The sequence below is a fragment of the Cygnus olor genome, chromosome 33, assembly GCF_009769625.2.
Source record: "Cygnus olor isolate bCygOlo1 chromosome 33, bCygOlo1.pri.v2, whole genome shotgun sequence".
NCBI lineage: Eukaryota > Metazoa > Chordata > Aves > Anseriformes > Anatidae > Cygnus > Cygnus olor.
Window position 1 is genome coordinate 483135 of NC_054090.1, and position 9676 is coordinate 492810.

Consider the following 9676-nt stretch of genomic DNA (forward strand, 5'->3'; position numbering starts at 1 on the left):
CAGCGAGGATCCTCTGGTGGTTGGATGCTTCAGGAACGGGGAGGTCCGGGCTTGGACACTTCAGAACTGGGATGCTCCGGGACTGGGATCCTCCGGGACCTGGATGCTTTGTGGGTTGGATGCTTCAGAACTGGGATCCTCCGGGACCGGGATCCTCCGGGACCGGGATGCTCCAGGACCAGTTTGCTCCGGGACCAGGATGCTCCGTGGGTTGGATGCTGCGGGGGGGCCCGAAGGGGGGCAGGATGCTGCGGGATCCGGCCCGGGAAGAGGCGGGGGACGCACAGGAAGGGGTTGGGGTTGCAGGAACCGAGAACAAAGCGGAGACCGGGGAGCTCCGGTGCTCGGAGCCGGCTCCGGTGCTGCCGCCGCTGCTGTGCAGGTAATCGGCAGGGATGGGGGGCTACCGGGGAGGGTACGGCTCCCGCCGGGATGGGTACTCCCCCCCTCCCCGTTCCTCCCTGGTCTGAGTACGACCCCTGTGGACCCCCCGGGGGCTGGATATGGGCTCCCCGACACCTCTCGGAGAGGATATGGATTCACTGCTGACTCCCCCCCCGGTGTAAGTAGGAACCCCCGGCAGTCCCCCCCTGCACCCCTCGGACTGGCTACAATCCCCAGCCTCCGTGCTGGGTATGAGCCCCACAAAACCCCAGCATCCCTTGGACTCCGTGTGAGCCCCCCCCCCGTGCATGAGGACAGCAGGGGACATGTCCTCCCTAGGGCTCTGAGGTCCCCAAGGGGACAGGACAAAGGGACAGAGATGGGTTGTCCTGACACTTGAATCTCCCCATCCCCTCCCCATTTTGCCCTCTTCTTCCCCACTCCCCACAAGCTTGCTGGTGTTGTAGGGCTGGCAGAGCCACTGCTGGGCTCATCCTAGATGTCCAGAAGTCACAATGAAGCTCTAAATTTCAGCTTAGCACCCCAAAATGGGCATCTTTCTTTTTTCCTTTCTCCTTTTTCTCCTTTTTTTTTTTTCTCTTTCCTAGCACTGATGGGCTGCTGTGTCTTAAACCAGAATAGACAAATGTCCTGAAACATCAAAAATAAAAGTGATGGACACAATGAAACTGGCTCAGGTAGACAATTCGACAGAGGGATTTGGAGGGTTTGCTCTGGGGATGGGGCAGGAAGCAAAGAGAATGGAAGGAGAGATGATGTGCAGAAAACAAAAACAAACAAAACAAAACAAGAACCACAACATTTCTTCGGCGACAATGGTCATACACCAGAAAATCAGCCCTTTGGGGAAAGGAGACACCTGTTTTTTTGGGTACAAAAACTTTCAGATCCATGAGTCTCCTCCCGGGAGGAGCAGCACATCCTCATTTTCTTGCCTGAATGCCCCACTGCTCTCTTTGGTTGCTTGGGAGGGGCTTGAGCTATTTTGCTTCTTTCCTCCCGTTATTTATTCATGTATTTTTATTCTCCTTTTTGCATGGTGGGGTGGCATCCTCACATATTGAAGTGGGATCTCTTGCTGCTGCAGGAGCCCGTGACTTTCGAGGAGGTGGCTGTGTATTTCACCAAGGAGCAATGGGCCCTGCTCGACCCTGTGCAGAGGACTCTCTATGTGGATGTCATGCTGGAGAACTACGAGACCATCACATCTCTGGGTAAGGAGTCCTGGCCCTTGGAGTTTTGAAGCCAAGAGCTCCTAGAACTTTGGCTTCTGGCCTTTATGTTGCAGACAGTCTCAGTTTTGGGATGGCGTGAGCTCTGTGGCATTCAAGAGTGAGGCAAATCCTCTCCTTGATGTTCCTCCTGGGAGCCAGAGTGAGGATGAACATTAAGGCAAACCCCTTTCCTCTTCTCATCCGTACTGTTTTCCAGGGAATGGAAATATCTGTCTTCTCCTGGGGCAACTTTTCCCCTTTTTCTGCACTATCTCCATCCCAAAGATTGGTTTTGGTCCAGGCAGGTCAAACATTTGATGGTAGAGGACTCACGTTCACGCAGGTAACCCAGGTGACCGTATCACCGCCCTTCCCACCCCATATCCCTCAAGTCAGGAGAAAGTTCAGATTTCTTTCACTCACAAATACTCCTCAATTCTCAAATCCCTCATGCCGTTATCTCCTCTGGGACAGGTTTTCCTGCTGCTGAGCCAGACTTGCTCACCCAGGAGGGAGGAGAGCACTGGGCCCCAAAGCTTCAAGAAATGGAGAAGAAAGAAGTCCTGAGCAGCAGGCAGGAAGGTGAGGATGGGATGTAGTTGGCAGAGACAATGACTACCTACATCAGCACATGCTATTATTTCCTATCAATCCCACATCAGGATTTTAGCCAAAATGTGATGGATCCTACTATGAGATATAGTTCCACTGACCCTAACTGGAAATCAGAATGAATTTCCTCTCCATTGTCTTCCCAATCTTCCATCCCTGGGAAATGATGGAAGCAGAACTTCAGCCAATTGTCCTGTCTGGTTAATTGGTGCCTCAGCTTTTCCTACACTTTCCCCTTAATGTTATTGCTACCTGGCCTAGGAAATAACCTGTCTGGCTTCTCTCTGTGTCACAGCACCTCCTGGGATGGACGGGGAGATGGAGGAGGAGAGTGCTGGAGACCAAGATGCTGAGCAAGCACAGAGGCGTGCAGTTACGTGGGTGATGCTCGAACACAGCGCCCGTGGGAGCCAGCAGGGTCTGCTAACATGGAAAATGGGGAGCAGGACACTTTGTGGAGCAGCTGATGCCAACCTTGGAGAAACCCCCATCCAGGAGGAGCCTGTGGAAAGGCCGCCTGAGCATGGGCAGGAGGGTGGCTGGATCAGGGACTTGCTTACGCCTCCGAGAGACAACATGGGAGAGAAACCTTTCAAGTGCCTGGAGTGCGGGAGAAGCTTCATGAGGAGCTCAGACCTCATCGTCCACCAGCGGACCCACACCGGGGAGAAACCCTACCAGTGCCCCGAGTGTGGGAGGTGCTTCAACAGGAGCTCCAGCCTCGTGACGCACCAGAGGGTGCACACGGGCGAGAAAATGTACAAGTGCCCCGAGTGCGCGAAAAGCTTTACACGGAGCTCAACGTTGACCGCGCACCGGAGGACCCACACAGGGGAAAAGCCCTACCAGTGCTGCGAGTGTGGGAAGAGCTTCAGCAAAAGGTCAAACCTTATTAAACACCAAAGGCAGCACACTGGAGAGAGACCGTATCGATGTCCCGACTGTGGGAAGACCTTCATACAGAGCTCAGACCTGATTGTCCACCAGCGAACGCACACAGGAGAAAAGCCCTACCAGTGCTCAGAGTGTGGGAAATGTTTCAGCGTGCGGTCGAAACTTATTCAACACCAGCGCGTGCACACGGGAGAGAAACCCTACACATGTGCTGAGTGCGGGAAGAGCTTTGGGCAGAGCTCGCACCTTTCCGTGCACCAGAAAACTCACAGAGGAGAAAAATCAGCACTCCAAGTGTGGAAGGTCATCCAGTGTGAGATCCTGCCTTGCTAAATAACGGAAACTGCATGCAGGAGATGGATATATAGAATATCCGAGCGTGGGAGATGGTCTTTGCACTTAAACCTAGACAGAAGAACTTTTGTAGCTGTGCTTGTGCCTACAAAAGCCCAGAAATCAGTCAGCAAACGTGAAGTTCCATTAAAAATGAACCAGTCCGTGCACAAGAAGGACTATAAATACTTCAGAGGGTGGGTCAAGAAGGAAATTCAGTCGCTAAATGCAGTGTGTAGGGTGGATGGGCTCAGAAAGTGCAGTGGGTTTTGTACTACTTACACTGATGCCATGTTTAAATAGGCCAGTGTGACCCTAGGAAAACCAGGTCTCCAGAGGCACCTTCCTAACTCCTCATGACGTTCACGACGTTCATCAAATTCACAATGTTTGGCCGCTTGGCGCGTCTCCTCCCATGTCTGACCCCCAGGTACTTATCTTCTTCGAGGTAAATCCACATTTCTGGCCTGTAATGCATGGAGGAATTGGCCTCCACTTTCAGGAACTGTACAAAGCCTCCCCAGGTCCAGCTGGGTCCTGGAAACAAGGCACATTTCGAATTGTGGCAGAGGAGATTGGGTTGAAGCACATCTTCTGGGGCACTAGTGTCTTTTCTGTCTGGGTTTCCTACGACTGGTACTCATCCTCCCTGTGCTGCCTTCAGTCACCTGTATTCTCTATCCCCGCTCATCATTTAGGAGGTTGAGAAATTACCTGGTGGAGAAATTGAGAAGTCTTCATGTTTAGGCACCTTGCTCCCACTTGAGCCCATGTCCAAGCTGAGGCTCAAGAAGTTAGAATTTTAGAATCACAGAATCATTTAGGTTGGAAAAGACCCTTAAGATCATCAAGTCCAACCATCCACCCAATGACCTACGTTGTCCACACACCGCAGATCGGGCTTGGGGTGGAGTTTCCTGAAGGAAGAGGATCCAACGCTGGTTCTTAAGAGGTTAAGAGCACAATTTCTATATGGACAGACCAGACAACTCTGCCTACAAGGATGGATTTGATGACCTAGGAGCTCTTTTCCAACCTAATTTGGGGTCTGTGACTGTGTCCTGTTAGAAAGGAGAAGACTATTTCCATCACTGAAGCCATGTCAGAAGCCAAGAGGTCTTCCTGTCCATGAGTCACTGAAACAACGACTCCACAAGGGAAGATCTCCAGAACATGAGCTTCTTGAGAGGTAGAAACCAGACCCGCTTCAGGACCTGCGAGCAGAAATGCAATGGGTACGTTTACAGGGCTGTTGTTTCTCAGAGAGTGAAGGCTGGGAGGGCTTTTCACAAGTTGCTATTCTTGGGCAAAAAAATATGAAGTGGGCTCCTACAAGTTCTCCAAGAACTTGTACTTGTTCTCCAAGTTCCTCTGCTCCAGCCATGGGGACAATGGGATACCCATGCAATGCAGAGGAAGGAGAGTCCACCACAGTCCTTTCCACTTGGATAGAAAAAAAAAAAAAAACACAACAAAAAACAAACAAACAAAAAACGACTTTGCCAGCACACACTTCAACTAAGGAGGACCTTTATGGGCATCCCCTAGGGTTGGTGGCAGATCAAGACTACGGGATTTTTTTGGAGGAGGGGGACACATAGGTGATGGTTGAATTGGACCACAGATAGAGCTAAGAGCCTGAAAAGTTGGTCCTATTTTCTACTGTGCATTTTCCTTGGGGATCACAAAGACCTTCCAGAGACCTGGAGGACCCAGGAGTTTGCAAACAGGGACAAGGCAACTGCAGATCTCTCATTATTAGGCTGTCGGGAAAGTCATCTGCTTTGTCTCCAAATCCTGAAGTTAAAAAATACATAAAATCAATAGAAAATACAAAAATAAAGACAAATAAAAAATATAATAAATACATTTAAAATAAAAATATAAAAGGCAAAAATAAAAATGTAGAAAACAAGAGTAGAAACATGAAAAGCAGACATATAAAAAAGAAATGAAAATAAAAAGCAAAACACAAAAAGCAAAGAAAACCAAACAAGGTTAAAAAAAAGTAAAATTAAAAGTAGAAAGATTAAAAAGGAAATTTGAAAAATAAAGTAAAAATATAAAAATATAAGAAGTAAAAGAATAAGAGGGTAAAAATTAAAAAGTAAAAAATAAAGTAAAAGAATAAAAGTATGACAAAAGTAAAAATAAAAAGTAAAAAAAATAAAACCCAAAAAGAATAAAAGTATAAAACTTAAAAAGTAAAAGAATAATAAAGTAAAAAGATACAATGTAAAAAAATAAATGTATAAAAAAGTAAAAAATAAAAATAAAGTATAAAATATAAAGTAAAAAATTTAAAAACTGAAAATAAAATTAAATATGAAAACTGAAAATAAAATTAAATATAAAAATATAAATAAGAATAGAAAGTAGAAAAAGAAAAATATACAAAATGAAAAATAAGAATAAAAGAAAAATAAAAGAAAAACAAGAATAAAACCGGAAATAGAAATAAAAATGAAAAATAATAAAAAAGTAAAAAATAGAATATAAAGAAATGAAAAAGAATTAAAAAGTAAAAACTAAGAATATAAAGGAAGAACACGGTAAATATAAAAAGTAAACGAACAAAAGTAAAAAGTAAAAAATAAAAAAATACAAAATAAAAAGAAGCCCATAAAAAAGACCGCAATCCGTCCGGGAAGGAAGCGAGGCAGCAGCGAACAAAGGCCGCGGGGCCGGGAGGAGGCGAGGCCGGCAGCGGGGCCGCGAATCCCATCCGGGGCCGGCGGCACCCCCCCGGGACGGCTCCTCCCGGCCGCCGCCCCCCCGGGACTGGGCCGAGCCGGGGCCGGGGACCGGGGCCGAGGCCGGAGCCGGAGCAGCGCGGGGCGGCGGCCCGGTAATGGGGGGGCCTGGGGGGGGGGAAGCAGCGGGATGGAGGAGCCGGGGTGGGGGGCCGGGGTGCGGGGATCGGGCCCCGCGGTGCCAGCGCGGCGCTGCGGGGGGATGCGGTGAGGAGGGGGGGCTTTGGTTGTGTTTGGGGCTGTTTGAGCGGTTATTTTTACTTTTGTTCTTGGGCTTCGTTTGTTTTTTTGTATTTCTTCTCTTTCCTTCGTTCTTTTTAATTTTATTCCTGATTTTAGTTTTTCTTTTCTATTTTTTTCTTGTCTATATTTTTTTCTATTTTTATTTTTTCCTGTCTATTATTATTTTTCTTTTCTATTTTTATTTTTTCAATTTTTATTTTTTCTTATTTTACTTTTTCTTTTCTATTTTTATTTTTTCCATTTTTATTTTATCTTTTCATTACTAATTTTATTGTTTGTTTTCTATTTCTTTTTTATTTTCTTTTTAACTTTATTTCTAATTTTATTTCTAATATTTTTTCTATTTTTATTTACTATTTCTATATTTCTTTTCTATTTTATTTCTAATTTTATTTCTAATTTTGTTCTTTTCCATTTTTCTATTTTTATTTTTATTTTTCCATTTTATCTCTAATTTCATTTCTAAATTTCTTTTTTCTTTTCCTTTTCTTTTTCATTTTATTTATAATTGTATTCTAATTATATTTTAATTGCACTTTTACTGTATTTTTATTTTTTATTTTCTTTTTCTCTTTATGTCTAATTTTATTTCTAATCTTATTTCTAATTGTACTTTTAATTTTATTTCTAATCTTATTTCCAATTGTATTTTTAATTTCATTTCTAATTTTGATAAATTTTTGCCACTTTCAACCCACAGAGCAGGGCTTCCCTTTCCCGAAACCAGCTTGCATGGAGCAGCCTGGAGAGCTTCCAACCCCAGGGATGCAAGAAGAAAAAACCCCTGGAGATCCCCTTGGAGGTGAGGCACTGACGCCCCAGAAACCCCCCCCCCCGGACCCCCGGGTTCACCCCCGACCACGATTCAGACTTGCTACGGCTCAGCTCTCGCTCTCGGGCTTCTATCATCTCCCACCCCACTCCGTGACCTCGTTTCCCTTCCAGATTTAAAACGTTTCTCTCGTTTGTGCCCCCCAGCAGGATGCACCCCGAGGAGAGCAAGGGCTGAACCGAGCCCAACACAAGGACACGAGGAAGGAAGGGGAGATCCCAGCATTGCCACCGGCATCGCCACTGGCATTGCGGCCAGCAAACGGTCAGGGAGCAGCTCAGAGGGCACACAGCCGGAGGCAGCTCCTGAGGCCGAGCAGAGGCGGGGAGAAGGCAAGGCTGTGAAGGCTGCAGCTCATCTCATACCTCGTGGAGGGGACGTGAAAATCCTCGACGGCTCCAAAGCCCGGCACGGGGCCGCCACCAGAGAGAAGAAGTACACGTGCGAGGAGTGCGGGAGGAGGTTTGGCCAGAGCTCGAACCTCATCGTGCACCAGCGAATCCACACGGGAGAGAAGCCTTACAGGTGTCACGAGTGTGGGAAGTGCTTCAGGCAGAGCTCCAACCTCATTGTCCACCAGAAGACACACGCTGGGGAGAAGCTTTACGAGTGCCCCAAGTGCCAGAAGTGCTTCCCGGACAGGTCGCTGCTCATCAGGCACAAGAGGATCCACGTGGGAGAAAAGCCCTTTAAATGCCAACAGTGTGGGAAAAGCTTCATGCACCGATCAAGGCTTCTTGTCCACGAGAAGGTCCACACAGGAGACCAGCTCTACCAGTGCCCCCAGTGCGGGAAGTGCTTCGGGGACAAGCCCAAGTTGCTGCAGCACTGCCGGCGGCATGTGGGCGAGCGGCGCTACAAATGCTACGAGTGCGGAGCGGAGTTCAGCCAGAGCTCGGACCTCAACCTCCACCAGAGGGTCCACGTGGAGGAGAAGCTCTACCAGTGCTCGACATGCGAGAAGTGCTTCAAGGACAGGTCGACACTCATCAGGCACGAGACGGTGCACACGGGGGAGAAGCCCTACAAGTGCCACGAGTGTGGGAAGAGGTTCACCAGGAGCTCCGATATCATCGTCCATCAACGGACGCACACCGGCGAGAAGCCCTTTGAGTGCCCCGAGTGTGGCAAGAGCTTCAGCCACAGGTCAAATCTTTTCCGGCACCAGAGGATGCACACAGGGGAGAAGCCCTACAAGTGTGAAGAGTGTGGGAAGCGATTTGGGCAGAGCTCGGAGCTCATCGTCCACCAGCGCACGCACACGGGGGAGAAGCCCTACCACTGCTCCGAGTGCGAGAAGTTCTTCCGGGGGAGATCAACGCTTTTCAGGCATGAGAGGCTGCACACGGGGATTAAACCCTACGAGTGCGCCAAGTGCGGGAAGAGCTTTGGGCAGAGTGGGGACCTGATCGCCCACCAGCGCTTCCACACTGGTGAGAAGCCCTACCAGTGCGGTGAGTGCGGGAAGTTCTTCAGCAACCGGTCGAGCCTCGTTCGGCACCAGAGGCTGCACGCCGGGGAGAAGCCCTACAAGTGCCACGAGTGCGGGAAGAGCTTCGGGCAGAGCTCGGACCTCATCGCCCACCAGCGCACACACACAGGCGAGAAGCCCTACCCGTGCCCGGTGTGCGGGAAGAGCTTCAGCAGGAGGTCCAACCTCCTCGTGCACCAGCGAGTGCACGGAAGGGACAGGCTCTGCAAATGCCGGCAGTGCGGGAGAAGCTTCCAGCAGAACTTGCAGCTCGCCCTGCAGCAGAACTCTCCTCAGTGTCCCGAGTGCACAAAGTGGTTTGAGGAGGGGTCAAACCCTGGTGAACACCAGAGATAGCACTGGGGAGAAAAACTCTGTAAGCACCCAGAGTTCTGGATTGGGGCGAGACATCACATCGCAAATAAGAAAAATCAGTGCTTTGCCTAGGTATTGTTCAATCTTTCCACCTTTGCAGTCTTCAGGAAAAATGAAAAACACCACAAAACACACAAATGATCTAAAGTAGGCTAGTGAGACTAAATAATATAATTATTATTTTTTTTCTAATTATTTCTTATTATTGAGTTTGCTTCAAGGGCTTGATGTGTGTTGATCCACTCACTCCCATCTCCCCCAGTCAAACCATCTTGTTCTGGGGTTCAGGTTGTCTGTCCATCCCAGCACCTGGCTTCAAAGCCCTTAAATCCTGCGGCGTTCCCCAGGCTGGGGCATCTGCCCTGGCTGCTCATCAGCACCCCGAGATACCATAGAAATCTGTCTTCCCATGCACATCCTTCCCTCCCTACTGTATGTATTTAACCTCAGTAATAATAATAATAATAATAATAATAATAATAAAAAGCCCTCTGTTCCTAATCTTATGTTTACCTTGTATTTTTCTGCTATTTAAATACCTGTA

The 9676-nt window shown here is 48.1% G+C and overlaps 1 protein-coding gene across 4 annotated transcripts; it reads left to right on the forward strand.

Moving 5' to 3' along the window:
• The first annotated feature begins 287 nt into the window (after positions 1-287).
• LOC121062614 (zinc finger protein 271-like) lies at positions 288-9589 on the forward strand. Of its 4 annotated transcripts, XM_040542728.1 has the most exons (5): positions 288-382; positions 1493-1619; positions 2094-2201; positions 2527-3410; positions 7723-9174. In XM_040542728.1, exons 2-5 carry the CDS (start codon positions 1586-1588, stop codon positions 9112-9114), a joined length of 2418 nt encoding a protein of 805 aa, XP_040398662.1. In that variant the 5' UTR covers positions 288-382; positions 1493-1585; the 3' UTR covers positions 9115-9174. The 4 variants fall into 4 exon arrangements, with proteins under 4 accessions (XP_040398662.1, XP_040398659.1, XP_040398661.1 ...); XM_040542725.1 differs by lacking the exons at positions 288-382; positions 1493-1619; positions 2094-2201; positions 2527-3410 and adding exons at positions 3467-4693; positions 7155-7256 and having other exon boundaries at positions 7400-9174; XM_040542727.1 differs by lacking the exons at positions 288-382; positions 1493-1619; positions 2094-2201; positions 2527-3410 and adding exons at positions 6250-6306; positions 7155-7256 and having other exon boundaries at positions 7436-9589.
• Positions 9590-9676: the final 87 nt, after the last annotated feature.

Coding starts and splice junctions, on each gene's coding strand:
- LOC121062614 (XM_040542728.1), top strand. CDS start 1,586: ATGCTGGAGAACTACGAGACCATCACATCTCTGG. Junction 1,620..2,093: donor CGAGACCATCACATCTCTGG/GTAAGGAGTCCT, acceptor CCTCTGGGACAG/GTTTTCCTGCTGCTGAGCCA. Junction 2,202..2,526: donor CCTGAGCAGCAGGCAGGAAG/GTGAGGATGGGA, acceptor TCTGTGTCACAG/CACCTCCTGGGATGGACGGG.